Consider the following 16296-nt stretch of genomic DNA (forward strand, 5'->3'; position numbering starts at 1 on the left):
AGGTTTTGAAAGGTGAGAAGGATCGAAGCTTGCTTGGAAGAGCTATGGCGGGAAAGCAAGAGCAAGAAAGAGAGAGACATAAAATGGGAACTCCAACAATCACAATGCATGATCAGGCCTTCCTTTATTCAAATTGTCACTAAAAGAATAAAGAATAAAGTGACAGTGAGACGGGCGTCCGCCACCTACAATGTGTAGTGGCAGGTACTATCAGTGTAGTAGTACACGAGCAGCTAGGCGGAGGCGCCTTTACCCCCAACAACCTCCCACTTAAAGGAGAATCTGCCCCAGTGAGGAGTGAAAAGAAAAAAGAAAAGACAGTACAATATACACATGTACAACAGGATGAGGAAAAAAATTATCTCATCCAACGCCCATCAATCTCCTAAGGAAGGCAAAGCGCTCAGTAGTGAGGCCTTTCGTGAGGAGATCTACAAGATTGTTGTCAGTGGAGATCTTGAAAATGTCAATGGACTTGTCCTCCATGACCCCACGCATGAAGTGATACCTCACCTCAATGTGTTTTGTCTTCATATGGAAGACCGAATTCTTAGCTAGTTGAATAGCACTCATAGAATCCAAATGCAACGTAGGAATAGAATCAATCCCAAGGTCATGAACCAAACGGCCCAACCATATGGCCTCCTTGCAGGCCTCGGTGGCTGCAACATACTCCGTGTGGTAGATAGAGCTGTACACTTCTGAACCCTGGACATGCAAGAGACAGTACCTCCAGCATAGGTGAATACATAATCAAAAGTAGACTTCCTATTATTTGCATGTCCTGCATAATCAGAGTCTGTATACCCCACAACTCCTGTATCATGGCTGCCATAGCAAATACACATATATTGTGCCCTTCATGTACCAATGATACCCTTCATGGCATCCCAATGTTTCTTGCCAGGTGTAGCCATATAGTGTGCCACAACACTAACTGCAAAGGTAATATATGGACAAGTGGCTATCATGGCATACATCAAACTGCCCACAGCTGATGCATAAGGGATCTTGGCCATCTCAATCCTATGTTCATCTATCTGTGGACAATCGGCCTATGAGACTGTCACATAAGAAGGTAATGGATAGCCAATAGGATTCACGTCCTGCATGCAAAAATGTTCAAGGACTTTATGAATGCACTCCCTCTGTGAGAGGTAGAGTAGTCCCTAATACCAGTCGCACTTAATGTGCATACCAAGAATGTGAGAGGCATGTCCCAAATATTTCATCTCAAAGCTCTTCTTCAGTTGAGATTTAAGAGCATTCAGCTCATCATGAGCTTTACCTGCTATCATCATATCATCCACATAAAGTACCAAAATAAACAATGAGCCATCAAGGGTTGTCTTCGTGTAAAGACACGCATCCATATCACTCTTGCTATAGCCCTGTGACTGCATAAAGGCATCAAACTTATGATACCACTCCCTAGGTGCCTGCTTCAAGCCATAAATACTTTTCTTCAACTTACACACTAGGTGCTCCCTACCAGGTTCTGGAAAGCCCTTGGGCTGCTCCATGTATATCTCATCATGCAAATCCCCATGCAAGAATGCAATCTTGACATCCATCTGGTACATGTCCAAGTCAAGCTGCGCGACTAAGGCCAAAACTAACAACTGGAACAGATATGTATGCAAAACCATTGACCAAGCAGCTAAAGCACTAGCTTTAGGAAGTACACTAGCAGGTGGGGAGTCCCTAGCTTCCAAGGCCACAGAAAGAAAGAAGGCATTATCCAAGGCCTCACTCATTGGCTATGGAAGCATTTTGACTGTGCTCATCTAGGAGGCAATGAAGGAGACACAAGGTGCAGAAGAAGGAGAAGGAGAAACACATGAAAGGTCACCCCCTCACTGGGACCAAGAGAGGTCGAGTGACAGGACCGAGAATGATAAGGAAGGGCATGAACAAGAAGAAAAATTGGGCAAAAAGCAGGCCAAGAACCCCAAGAAGAAGATGGCACAAAAGAAAAAGAAGCAAGATGAAGGCCGTAAGAAGGAGAAAGAGGATTTGGAGATGGCAAAAAGAGAATCCCTCAAGGAGGCCGAGGAGAGGGAGAAGAGGAAGAAACATGAAGAAGAAAAGGCAAAGGAAGAAGTCAACAAGGCTAAAAAGGTGTCGAAACAAGAGACCGAGGAGAGGAAAAGGAAAGAAAAGGAAGAAAAAGAGAAATTGGAGGAAGAGTGCAGGAAAACTGAAGAAGAAAGGCAAAGAAGAGCTATTGAAGAAGAAGAGGAACTGAGAAGGAAGAAGGAGGAGGACTTGGCCAAAGCTACACGCCAGTCAATCGAGCAGCGGAGCAGGGCCGATGATCTGGGAGCCTTGAGCCCACTGAGGGAAGAAGGGCCTGGTTCCAACACGTAGGTACCAGAAATCACACCGCTCGCTGTCCAGGGTAGTCATCTTGACCACAGGAGAAAAGACTTTATCAAAGTCAACTCCATGCTCCTGTTTAAAACCCTTAGCAACAAGTCTTGCCTTATAAGCCGGCTTGGGGTGTCCAAGGGTACTTTTTAGCTTGTACATCCATTTGCATGGCAAAGTCTTCTTGCCCTTAGGCAATGCAACCAAATCCCAAATCATATTCTTATGCAGGGAGTCCATCTCAAACTACATAGCCCTCTCCCAAGAGTGGCTATCACCTCTGTGCATAGCCTCATCATAGGTGAGAGGCTCTCCTACATCTGTAACCAAGACATAATGTATCAAGGGCTCAAATCTATCAAGCAAACATCTAGCTCTAGTAGACTATCGCACTACAGGCTCTACTGCATGTCCAACACCTTGGCCATGTGTACCAACTGCTGGTATAGGCTATCCAACTGGTTGTGCAAGAGCATATGACTCTTCCTGGAATATAACCCTATGTATCTCTACCACCCTCTCAAGCTGGCTATGCATCTTGTCTTCATGGAAGACTACATCATGATAGCGGATGACTTTTTGTGCCTACGGATCCCAAAGGCGATAACCCATCTCACTTGCATCTCCATAGCCAAGGAAAATGCATTTGACACTCTTAGGATCCAACTTACTACACTTGTCCTTGGGCACATGGCAAAATGCCTCACATCCAAAGACACGCAGATGCGCATAAGACAGAGGTTCCCCAATCCATACCTCCTCTACAACTTGAAAATCCAAACCACTGAAAGCTGATCTATTTATGATATGCACAGCTATACTGACTGCCTCAGCCCAAAAGCTCTGTGGTAGGCCTGCATGGCTAAGCATACTGTGTACATGCTCCTGGATGGTTCTATTCATCCGTCAGCCAAACCATTCTGGTGTGGGGTATAGGGGGCGGTCAACTGACACTTAATACCCCTCTCATCACATAGCTACTCAAAGACACGTGACACATATTCTCCCCCATTGTCAATCCTAAGGCATTTCAGTCTATGTCCAGTTTGGTTCTCAACCAATGCAAGCCATCTCTGAAACACAGCCAAGACATCTGACTTAAGCTTAATGGGATAAGCCCAACCTTTATACAAAAAATTGTCAATAAATGTCACAAAATGCTTTGCACCACCCATAGATGGACATGGCATGGGCCCACAGACATCTGAATGTACCAATACCAAGGGCTCACTCATGCATTTCCTACTAGACTTCTTATGCATATTCCTACATTGTCTGCCTTAAAAGACAATGCTCACATGAATCAAAACATGCATAGTCGAGGGGTGGTAAGTACTACAAACCAGAAAGCATTATCATTCCCTTCAAGGAAATATGGCCCAAATAGGCATGCCAAATAGATACATGTGGGATGGAACCCACTGACAAAACATGATCAATAGAGGATCCATCAACTACAAGAGGATAGAGGCTACCAACCTTGGCACCTATAGCAGGCCCAAGTCTGCCACGTGTGATCTTCCAAGCAAAATCCCCAAAAGAGACATGAAACCCAACATCATCAAGTTGCCCTCCTACAGACATAAAACTATGTGTAAGTGCAGGTATATGATATACATCTTGTAACAGAAAAGTACTGCCAGTAGAGAACTGCAGTCGTACATTCCCAATGCCAACAATAGCAAGTGACCTATATATCACCCAAATGAATTAAGTGCGGTAGGAGTGAAATCACTCATGGCATGGTGTAACATAAAATGAAGCACCAGAATCCAAAAGCCAGCACTGCGCATACATAGAGTGAACCTCGATCAATGGCATAGCATCACAAGAACTAGTTGCAAGTATGTACTCCCCATCAAAGTCATCAGTCTACATGACATTTATCTCCTTGATTTCCACATTGGATTTCATAGGCACAATGCTTTGATTAGAGGAATTTTCTTATACTTTGTCTTTCCTCTTCTCTTTGCACTTCTCATTGCGCAACTCATGACATTGTGGACGTATATTTCTTGTCATAATGGTGACATGTCACATTAGCATTTCTCCCACGAGACTTGTTGTGTGACTTAGACCTAGACTTCTGCGAGTCTCTACCATGGCCATTTCCACGATCATTCTTTCCATTACCATCTTTGCCTCTAACTGTCAAAGCATGCGACACACGCGAGGCATCCAAGTTCTTACGGTTGATCTCTTCCTAGCACTCTCTATATCAGGCAAGTTCAAAGTAGTAGCAACAGCACATAGGGCAGTGCGGAATACATTCCATGACTCATCAAAGTCCAAAGAAAAAACAATGAAGTAACCTCATCATTGAAGGTAATGCCCTATGAAGTCAAGTTCTTGAGAATAGCATGGAACTGGCTCAAGTGAGCAGACATTGTCATATTCTCCTTCATGCGCAGGTCCATAAGTTACTTCAATCAATACATCTGACTTGCTGGACTTTTCTTGTCATAGAGGTTCTTGATCTTATCCCAAAGTTGCCAAGAACTCTGTGCTTCCTCAACCACATTGTAATGCACCTGTTCAGTGAGAGACAAGATGAGGGTGGACTTGCATAACTCATCAAGCTCCATCCATTCGTCATCAATCATAGTTTGCTCTCCATGCAACCTTAGTGGTTTTATCTGTGATTTCTGCACCAATACCTGCCAAACTTGGCTTTTCCAATAGGCATAATTCATACCATCAAGCTTAGTGATGTTGAAGATAGCAATGTCAATGGAAGAAGATGCCATACTACAGTCCAGAATGGTGCAAACAGTTCAAAATTGCTTGCTATATATTGTTGTAAACAGCCAAAATACCACCAAAACCAATGCAAAATGACCATGAACTGATAGCTAATGATGCTTCCCACCAAGTACCATCAAAAGTACATCAAATCAGGATGCTTCAGCATGAAAAATACATCACATTCCATGCATAACTGCTTACTCTAACAAATTATAGCCAAGTACAATGAGAGTAAACTATAGGAAAAATAAATACACCAAGTCAACCACTAACTGTCAAAGCATAACCAGCATCAAGCAAGCATAAATCAACATGTGACAGTCATACGAATATTGAGCAAACACCCAAGCATGTCAAATGAATCCTTCAATAAGCCGGCACACCCTCTATGTAATAGGGAAAAGTATACACAACACTGGCAAGACTTGACACAAATAGGTGTATGCTCAGGAAGTGCAAAGCCCAAATCAGCCCAAGTACATCTGTGAGGACCACGATATATCAACCATGCAACATCCAATTGAAGATCCCAGTCTCAAGTGTCTGAATGCTCAAGTAGCATAAACCACCTGCTCACTGTCAAGAATCCAAAGAAGCTCCCACTAGCACAAAAGCCATAAATATCAAGCAAAGAAGCTCAACAAGGGTATATGATAGCACCAATGCACCAAAAGATCCAAGATCAAGCATCAATAAGACCTCATGAGCATATAGGCCGTGTAGCATCCGTACATAACATCCATAGACATCAAGTACATCCAAACTGTAACTCAAGCAAGCCAAGAAATAGCCAAAGTAAGCTCCAGACAATCAAATGCCAAGCCCAAGTAAGCTGCAATAGCAATCAACTCCAAGATAATGTAACTAGCATGTATAAGTAGCATAAGCCAAGCATGTCAAGACTAGTCAGACATAAGCGAAGTACATACCATAAGTACATCAAAGATGGAGATCCAAATGCTATGTGAAGCAAGCTCAAGCTCAACCAATGATTCGAGAGCAAATCCAAGCTCTATGTCGATCCCCGAGAGTCACTATATCAATGTATACATCCAAGACATAGCCTGAATCCAATAGGCATATCCAAACATAAGAAAATGAGTTTCCGGCCATTGTCGTACAACAGTGATTTACTATTGAAAACTGTGATTTTTCAACCCAAAAATCAATCCAAGGTCATGGCAAAGCATGTGCACAACATCTACCAAACATAGGCATCAATGGCATAGCATACGAGCATGAAGTAGTGTATGTAGAGAGCTCCAATGTAGATGTAAATGTCAATTGCAGGCATAGACAGCAGACTTGATGTTTATACAATCAAATTGGAGTATCAATGCCCCAAAGCCTCTACAAGGCTCAAAGCATGCCAAGGATTAATCCAAGTAGTGCCACAATGCCCAAGAGTCCAAGCATGATCATTAGCAAGTGGAGGATGAGTTGTCCAAGGGCTGCTAGGAACTGGTGCAAATCACACTGAGTTGCTGGTGGCTTCTGCTGCTTCTACTAAGGCTATCCAAGGTGGAAGGGGGCTTAATCATGAGCCATATTGTGTGAACAAGCTCCAATTGTAGGGGCAATGGCTACCCTTGATCTTGCAAACCCTGCTATATGTGTGAACTTCAATGAAACCCTGAAGAAAATGAATGAATACCTTTGTTGGAATGCCTTGAGGGTGCCCAAAGAGGCTGGGTGCTCGGGAAGCCGGGGAGTGATAGGAGCTCGGGAAAATTGGCTATGGCTGCAGGGAAGGAGACCAATGAGTGTAGGGATTCAATAGGAAGAATTGAAGAGTCACGAACCAAGTCGGAATGCTTGAGCAACCATGCTCCGATACCAATTGAAAGGTGAGAAGGATCGAAGCTTCCTTGGAAGAGCTATGGCGGGAGAGCAAGAACAAGAAAGAGAGAGACACAAAATGGGAACTCCAACAGTCACAATGTGTGATCGGGCCTTCTTTTATTCAAACTGTCACTAAAAGAATAAAGAATAAAGTGATGGTGATGGGCGTCCCCCACTTGCAGTGTGCAATGATGGGTACGATCAATGTAGTAATACACGGGCGGCTAGGCAGAGGCGCCTCTACCCCCAATAGGTTTCTTATTTTCATTGATTTCTTGACCTTAAGTTTGTCTTATGAAAAAAAATCATTCTCTAACAAGTTTCAACATTTTATCTAAGATATGCTTAATTGCAATTTATAAGTACATATGAGTTCCAAGCTTAACATGTGTATAGAAGTGATTACAAATGTAGCATAGACGCACAACTTGGAAAAGTGTTACTTATAGAGCACATCAATCTTGGCTCTCTCTTATATTATGTTGAGAGAGAGAGAGAAAGAGAGTTTGTGAATGCATGCATGCGCGCGCACCCACGCAGGCACGTGTGTGTGTGTGTGTGTGTGTGTGTGTGTGTGTGTGTGTGTGTGTGTGTGTGTGTGTGTGTGTGTGTGTGTGTGTGTGTGTGTGTGTAAGGGAGAGTGTGATGCTACACACAATTGATCTACATTGTACACTCTAGTATCAATGTGCAACATGAGAGAAAGAGAGAGAGGGAGAGAGGGAGGGAGAGAGAGAGGATGCTGAAGGTGATGACATTAAGGACCACATTTAGAATTCTAATAAAATTAAATAAAAAATTCAAAGTGACAAATTTTGTTATATCAATCACTTGGTCGCCCGTCACCAATTTGCACAATATTTTATAGTGTGTGATTATAAGCACACTTGATTTTTGAAGGTCTAGTTGAGAGAAAACAAAACGATGCCTTTTTCGAAGATACTCTTAAGTTGTTGTCAAGTAAATACATTATAAATAGATATCAATACTATATGGCCACCATGAATGACTAAAAATGCAGTGGGTGATACATAACAAACACTACCACTATGGTAAGGGGGCTGATTAAATGATTGCCCCCATGTTGTATTATTAGCGAGCTCCCCTATTTTGTGGTATTCAAGAACTACCTCACATTGTGCATGTGTCTCAGGAACAAAAATAAATAAATTTGATAGGTCTTTTTTCACATATCTCCCCTTCTCATCACAAAATTATGTAAAATTTTCAAAATAAGTAGTTCACAAACTCAATAACCTCTCAACTGAATGATATTGCTACTTAAAATTTTTGTTTAGGGCCTTGCTCTAGCTAAGTGAGAAGGACATTACAATTGGTATGTCGAAATTGGCTTGGATTTCAAAATTTGACAAGGGCTTGCTAACTCATATCTATCACTAAATTGATGCCCTTAGGGCGGGTTTAGACTACATGGATGGCAATTCAAAAAATGTTTGCTATAGGGGCGTCTCATTGGCATTGTGCAAGAGGATTGATACAAAAAATGTTTGCTATATAGGGGTGTCTCATTGGCATGGTGCAAGAGGATTGATACAAATAGTGTCTAGCACAAGAGCTATGTTTTTAATCCTATGAGGCAGATAAGAAGCACCAACATTATTACTCAAAATCTCATTGGTAGGGCTTGAATGTACATCCTCTTGCAGCCATTTAGCTTTGACCATGTAAGCCACCTAGCACACTAAATATGTCTATGCGAAGTTATATTTCACATAAGAGTGTGGGCACATACTCATTAGTAAGGCATCTAGCCACCTAGTCTGAACCCATCCTTTATCCTGATGGCCTCATGTGTTAAGGTATATGTTGTGTCTTTGCAAGAGAACCAAACACAATAAATTTTAGACAAGTTTCAACTAATTTCCACATCATGGATTATGGCAAGTTCATGGGCTTCTTCTATAGGGAGCTAGGTGCAATTGGGGACAAGGGACTACTGGCTTGGGATGGGGGCTAGGAGACTTATGAAGGTGGTTACCCATAAATCCCTTGCCCACCCTCATAACAATTTGATGAGTTGTTTACAGACCAAATGCATTTCGCTTTGATATCAATGGATTGATGTCCTAATGGTAGTTCACATTAGCCTTTTTCGCATTAGTGGGGGTTCAAATCATGTAAAGTCCATGCATACTTTTTATTGTTGAAAGTCTTGTCCTTTGGTCCATGGGGGCATGGATAACATCTTGAGCAAGGGAGATCCCCCACCCAAAAGTGTCCACAAGCCAAAAAAAAGTGGGCCGAGTAAGGCATTGACACATCAACTAACAGACACTTCCTTTTTGGTAAAATTTGGGCGTCCAGCGTTGTGTAACGGGCCTAAGGCCATTACACATAGGCATCCACGCCCAGTTTCCAAAAAAATTAAAGTGTCCGTTGGTTGATGTGGAGCGATTTGATTTGCTTTGCTTTTTTCAGTTGGTAGACACCCGCCCAGAATCCCCCACCCAAAAGTGTCCACAAGCCAAAAAAAAGTGGGCCGAGTAAGGCATTGACACATCAACTAACAGACACTTCCTTTTTGGTAAAATTTGGGCGTCCAGCGTTGTGTAACGGGCCTAAGGCCATTACACATAGGCATCCACGCCCAGTTTCCAAAAAAATTAAAGTGTCTGTTGGTTGATGTGGAGCGATTTGATTTGCTTTGCTTTTTTCAGTTGGTAGACACCCGCCCAGAATTTTTCCATGCCCACTAACTAGACGACAAGACCATTATTTAAAAAAGGTTTACGTGTACCTGACAGGATTTGAACCCCCGTCGATGGGGATTAGGTCGGCCTTTACTAGGCACTAGGACATGGCACTTTTGGTGTTGCATAAACATTGTTTTAGTGTGTAAACAACTCCACAAACTGTTTTACAGGCAGGCACTGGATTTAACCCTATGTGTAACCGGCCTAAGATAGGTCCCGAGGAGAAAGACGCTCATGATGTTGTGGGAAAATGTTGGAAATTCTTGTAAAAGAAATGATTGGGCTGAATTGAACGAGGGAAGTTGCGAGTGACGTCAAGAAGAGAGAGGGAGAGGGAGGGAGGGAGCGGTTATAGAGAGCGTATGAAAAGGAGCTAAATCGCAAAGAACATAAGAAGATTCCAGAAACGAGAGAGAGAGGGGGGGGGCTGTTGGCTATTTTCTTCTCTCTCTCTCTCTCTCAAGGTTGGCAAACGGCAAACGAACTAGAGACGCACAGAACATATAAGAATTGAGCTATCTTTTCTTTCGCTCGCTTGCTCACCTTTTCTTCTTCCCCTCTACCTCGTGCTCGCTAGCTATGGCCTCCAAGGAAGGCCCCGCCATCGGCATCGACCTCGGCACCACCTACTCCTGCGTCGGCGTGTGGCAGCACGACCGCGTCGAGATCATCGCCAATGACCAGGGCAATCGCACCACCCCCTCTTACGTTGCCTTCACCGACACCGAGCGCCTTATTGGCGACGCTGCCAAGAATCAAGTCGCCATGAATCCAACTAATACCGTCTTCGGTAAGCATTGTTGCGCTTCTACATAACGTCTGTCAGCTTGCAACTGTAGCATTCTTGATGTAGAAACTTTGGTTAGCATTTTGTATAATGTGAGACGGTAGTCTTGATAAAACAACTGGGGCAAAATAGCCAAAACTACCGGACCGTACTTCTGCATCAATGATCTATGGACTTTGCAGCAACTAGTTAAGCACCAACCTTCGAACGTTTGGTACAAGACCTCGAGTGTTTTTTCTGCCTTTGTTACGGCTAAAGCCTTAACAAGGCATCTGTGATACCAGCCTTACATAATAATTTCTCTCTTTCATCAAATTGGGGAAATACATAACCAAGGTTTCAACATTGTTGATTGAAAATACGTGAACACATCAACGTATATGGAGTATGCACAAGAAGGGGATTAATCACTTTGCTTATCCACATGAGCTGCTACAGAAAAGACACTGCATATGCTCACAGTTAGTTAGGTATCTTGCACTGTCTCCCTTGCAGAAGCTCATTCAGGATTTAGAAATTATTCTCCTGTCCAACATAATGTGTGAAAGTTATTTTCCTGTCCAATATAATGTGTGAAAGTTATTTTCCTGTCCAAGAATGCAAATATTACTGGGGACTTGGTATGACTGCAGATGCGAAGCGTCTCATTGGAAGACGCTTTTCTGATGCATCTGTCCAAAGCGACATCAAACTTTGGCCTTTCAAGATCATTGCTGGGCCAGGCGACAAGCCCATGATTGTGGTGAGCCATAAAGGAGAAGAGAAGCGGTTTGCTGCCGAGGAGATCTCCTCCATGGTCTTGATTAAAATGAAAGAGATAGCAGAGGCCTTTCTAGGATGCACAGTGAAGAATGCCGTTGTCACAGTTCCCGCCTATTTCAACGACTCGCAGAGGCAGGCCACTAAAGATGCAGGTGTAATTGCAGGCCTCAATGTCATGAGGATTATCAATGAGCCAACAGCAGCAGCCATCGCTTATGGTCTAGACAAGAAGGCATCAAGCGTTGGAGAAAAGAATGTGCTGATTTTTGACTTAGGTGGAGGCACGTTTGATGTGTCTCTTCTCACCATAGAAGAGGGAATCTTTGAGGTGAAGTCCACAGCAGGAGATACGCATCTAGGGGGTGAAGATTTTGACAACCGCATGGTGAGCCATTTTGTTCAGGAGTTCAAGAGGAAATACAAGAAGGAGATCACTGGCAATGCCCGGGCTTTGAGAAGGCTCAGAACGGCATGCGAGAGGGCCAAGAGGACTCTTTCATCCACTGCACAGACGACCATTGAAATCGACTCTCTTTACGAAGGCATTGATTTCTATTCCACCATTACCAGAGCCAGGTTTGAGGAGTTGAACATGGACCTGTTCAGAAAATGCATGGAGCCTGTGGAGAAGTGCCTGAGGGATGCCAAGATGGACAAGAGCAGCATCCACGATGTCGTGCTTGTGGGAGGTTCGACGCGTATCCCGAAGGTTCAACAGCTGCTTCAAGACTTCTTCAATGGAAAGGAGCTATGTAAGAGCATCAATCCAGATGAAGCCGTTGCTTATGGTGCAGCTGTACAGGCCGCCATTTTGAGCGGTGAAGGAAATGAGAAGGTTCAAGATCTCCTGCTTCTGGATGTCACACCCCTATCTCTCGGTCTAGAGACTGCTGGAGGCGTGATGACAATCTTAATCCCTCGGAACACGACCATTCCGACGAAGAAAGAGCAGATCTTCTCTACCTATTCTGATAACCAGCCCGGTGTTTTGATTCAAGTGTATGAAGGTGAGAGGACCAGGACAAGAGATAACAATCTCCTTGGCAAATTCGAGCTGTCAGGCATCCCTTCAGCCCCACGCGGGGTCCCGCAGATCAATGTGTGCTTCGATATCGATGCCAATGGCATCTTGAATGTGTCTGCAGAGGACAAGACGACGGGCCAGAAGAATAAGATCACCATCACCAATGACAAAGGCAGGCTGAGCAAGGAGGAGATCGAGAAGATGGTGCAGGATGCAGAAAAGTACAGGTCCGAGGACGAGGAGCACAAGAAGAAGGTAGAATCAAAGAACTCCCTGGAGAATTATGCCTACAACATGAGGAACACCATCAAGGACGAGAAGATAGCGGGAAGGCTGGACCCTGCCGAGAAGAAGAAGATCGAGACGGCTGTGGATCAGGCCATTCACTGGCTGGATCAGAACCAGCTGGCCGAAGCTGATGAGTTCGATGACAAGATGAAGGAGCTTGAGAGCCTGTGCAACCCCATCATTGCCAAGATGTACCAGGGCGGTGCCATGCCTGATATGGGAGGGAGTGCTGGCCATCATGGAGCTGCAGATAATGGCTCCGGGGCTGGGCCAAAGATAGAGGAAGTAGATTAGTCCAACTTCCTTAATACTAGCCTAGATCTCATGTCTCCGCTTTAATGCTTAATACTAGCCTAGATCTCATGTCTCCGCTTTAATGTGACTTCTTTAGTGCTTCCCACTAACTAGAAAATTAGTGCAAAACTAGCAGATTAACTGGCCAAACACAGAGGAAGTAGATTAGTCCAACTTGTTCGATAGTAACCTAGGTCTCATGTCTCCGCCTCAATGTTACTTGTTTAGTGCTTCCACTAGCAAACTAGTGCAAAACAAGCAAGTTAACTTCGGGACAAAGATAGATGAGGTAGGTTACAAGTTCAAGTTCCTTTGGATCGGTGTAGGTCTTATTCTTGTCTTTAATGTCACGTAATTGAGACTCCTTAGACTTAGTAAGTACTTCCACTTATTGGCAAATTAACAGCCTGCTCTTTTTTTTCTTGTTTCAAGTAGGTCTTGGTATCCTATTTTAGATGGTTTCATTGAACTATTGGTCTATTAGCTATTTAAAGTTCAATTAACCTTGTGGCATGAATATTACTAATATGTTCTCCTAAAAACAAACAATGTTGTCACTATCTTCTCCTAAAAAAGACTATGGATGTATAATGCAAGCTAGATGCCACTTTGAAAGGCTAAAAATAACTCTCCAATCTATTTTCATTTTTATCTAATCGGATAATAAGACTTGAAGGTATCTTTTCAAATAAGGTGGTAAGTATATCTCTTCTTTCTTATTCATACTATCTCATATCTTATATCTTATCTTATCTTATAATCTTATAATTGAAAGATCTCTCGAGCCTCACATCGATCCTACGTGGCAAGCATACAATGTTTCAAACCTCTTTTTCTATTTCTTAAAGTCATTTTTCATTCTCTTTAAGCTTTTGGTGTTTTACTTAATTCCCATAGGCTTGATGCCTATACAACACCCTCTTTTTCTATTTCTTAAAGTCATTTTTCATTCTCTTTAAGCTTTTGGTATTTTACTTAATTCTCATACGCTTGGTGCCTATACAACCCCATCATTGCCAAAATGTATCGGGTCGATACCATGCCTAATATGGCAGGGAGTGCTATCCATCATGGAGCTACAAATAATGGCTCCAAGGCTAATCCAAATATAGAGGAAGTAGATTAGTCCAACTTCCTTGATCCTAGCTTAGATCTCATGTCTTTGACACAATGTTTAACTTGTTTAGTTGTTTCACTTACTAGCAAACTAATACAAAACAAGCATGTTAACTTTGGGAACAAAGAAAGAGGAGTTAGGTTATAAGTCCAAGTTTCTTTATATCATTGTAGGTCTTTTGTTTCCTCTTTAATGTCATGTAAATAGGACTCCTTAATACTTCCACTTATTAGCAAACAAATAACTTTACCATGCTTCTGCTTGTTCAAGTAATTTTTAATGTCATATTTTAGATGGTTTCATTGAACTATTGGTCTAATAGTTATTTAAAATTCAACTATCCTCATGATATGAACATTGTGAATATGCTCTCATGGCAACTAACCATGTTGATCAAGATATTCTCCTAGAAAGACCATGAATTTATAATGCAAGGTAGACACCACTTTAAAATGCTACAAATAGCTCTCCAATGTAGTTTCATTTCTATTTGATTCAATCATAAGTCATGATGGTATATTTCTCAAGCCTCAAAGCCAATTCCACATGGAAAGCATATAATTTTTTGAACCTCTTTTTTTTTCTTTTTGATATTTTTTAATTCCGTTTGATTGCTCTCTTTCTCCGTGTGGTGCATGAGGTGTGTATTCAGGTCAACCAAGGCTCTCTCTCTCTCTCTCTCTCTCTCTCTCTCTCTCTCTCTCTCTCTCTCTCTCTCTCTCTCTCTCTCTCTCTCTCTCTCTCTCTCTCATCATTACAAATGTGTGTATCACATGGGTTCAAAAGAATGTATTTTTAAAATATATTTTAAATTTATTTTGTACAAACAAAAAGATACCATATAAAGGGGCAACTCAAAGATTGAATAGAAAAGAGGATGTATTTTACTTGGGAAAAAATCACAGATAAGGGTATTTTTAAATAGGTCTTGAATACGCCGATGTAAAGGGTTTACATATACTAAGCCCCTCCCTCCCCCTCAACTCTCTCTCTCTCTCTCTCTCTCTCTCTCTCTCTCTCTCTCTCTCTCTCTCTCTCTCTCTCTCTCTCTCTCTCTCTCTCTCTCTCTCTCTCTCTCTCTCTCTCTCTCTCGGATCCATCCCATACACCTAATATTCATTGTATAAGCCATCAATGGCATCCTCCCTTTGATAAGGCCCCTCATTTGGGGCAAAGGGGGGGAGGAAGTGCCAATAAGGAAAGACATTAGACTAATTAGTAAAGGGTGGGGTACTACTTATTTATCAACTTACACTAATACTAGTCACTTTCTTCATCATGTTGATTGGTAGTGCCTCCTTAATAGCATATTTGTTGCATGCTATCATTGTAATGGTAGATCAAGCAATGGAGAGGTGTTACATACTCTTTTGTAAAGGGGTGGGGATTGGACAAAAGGGGGGAGAGGGGGAATGGTTAGACTATTTAGTGAAGGATGGGGCCAACTCATCACCTCACACTCTTGCTAGCCGCTTTCTTCATCCTATCGCCACTAGCTCCTTAGGTTGAGCTATTGAATCCCATTAGACATGGTAGATTCTTGTTGGTAATGCATTTCACTTGTGCGACTAGTTGCATATCTGGTGAATAGGGATTATAGCAACTAATCTCTTTGAACATTTAATAACTCAGTATAGTCCACATTAGTGGAGTAGAAATGCAAGTCAAAGTGGATGTGGGTAGAGTCTGAATGCATGCTATAGATAATGTGCCACCATTAATAACATTTGTATAGAGAGGGGACTCCATTGTATGTGTCTTGTTGTATTATTATCTTTCAGAGAAACATGAGCTTTCTTCTCCCTTGCTCCTGCTCTTCTATCTTTCAATGAATAGATAAATTATTTGTGGTCATGAATGCTCTATATTTGTGTAGGTACTGAGAGGTGATTTCTATATTGCTCTCTTGCAACTTCTCAATGTTGTCTTCTCTGCCATCTTAGGGCAATTTGATCATATCTCCCTCATGGATGGATTCAAGATTCTCTCTCATTGTGTCTCAATGTAGACTCATATCTATTACAAAACATGGTTGAGGCTAGAGAGTGAGGATAAACTATGAGGGAATGTAGATGAACAAGAATGAAACCATAATGGCATGAAAGAGACTCAATTGATTGATAGTAAAGCAAGTACATTGTTTTATAGCTTTCTAGCTTGGACATACACCTCAATCTTGCTTATAGGATTTAGTTACATGGCATCTAGCACTTGTGCCTCTAGAACCACACATATATTTTAACACCCCCCATTTCCCACCCCCCTTCCCCTTGGTGCTAGCTTACCCTCTAGATAATTGTACCTCAAGATGTAGATTGTCCCCCATGAATTTCTACAAAGCCTCTAGCCCATG

At 42.4% G+C, this 16296-nt stretch overlaps 1 protein-coding gene across 1 annotated transcript; it reads left to right on the forward strand.

Annotated features, from left to right (window-relative positions):
- The first annotated feature begins 10079 nt into the window (after positions 1-10079).
- Positions 10080-13257, forward strand: LOC148018113 (heat shock cognate 70 kDa protein 2-like). Its single transcript, XM_087662122.1, has 2 exons — positions 10080-10461; positions 11091-13257. The coding sequence occupies exons 1-2, from the start codon at positions 10251-10253 to the stop codon at positions 12824-12826; spliced, it is 1947 nt and encodes a 648-aa protein (XP_087518248.1). The 5' UTR covers positions 10080-10250; the 3' UTR covers positions 12827-13257.
- The last annotated feature ends 3039 nt before the right edge of the window (positions 13258-16296 follow it).

The sequence above is a fragment of the Lygodium microphyllum genome, chromosome 21 (genome assembly GCF_053477565.2).
Source record: "Lygodium microphyllum isolate KBCC chromosome 21, Lygodium_microphyllum_v1.1.10, whole genome shotgun sequence".
Taxonomy (NCBI): domain Eukaryota; kingdom Viridiplantae; phylum Streptophyta; class Polypodiopsida; order Schizaeales; family Lygodiaceae; genus Lygodium; species Lygodium microphyllum.

Bases quoted from the DNA above. Each gene is read 5' to 3' on its own strand.
- LOC148018113 (XM_087662122.1), top strand. From the start codon at position 10,251: ATGGCCTCCAAGGAAGGCCCCGCCATCGGCATCGACCTCGGCACCACC. The intron at 10,462-11,090 runs GTAAGCATTGTT...GTATGACTGCAG, and splicing joins TCCAACTAATACCGTCTTCG to ATGCGAAGCGTCTCATTGGA.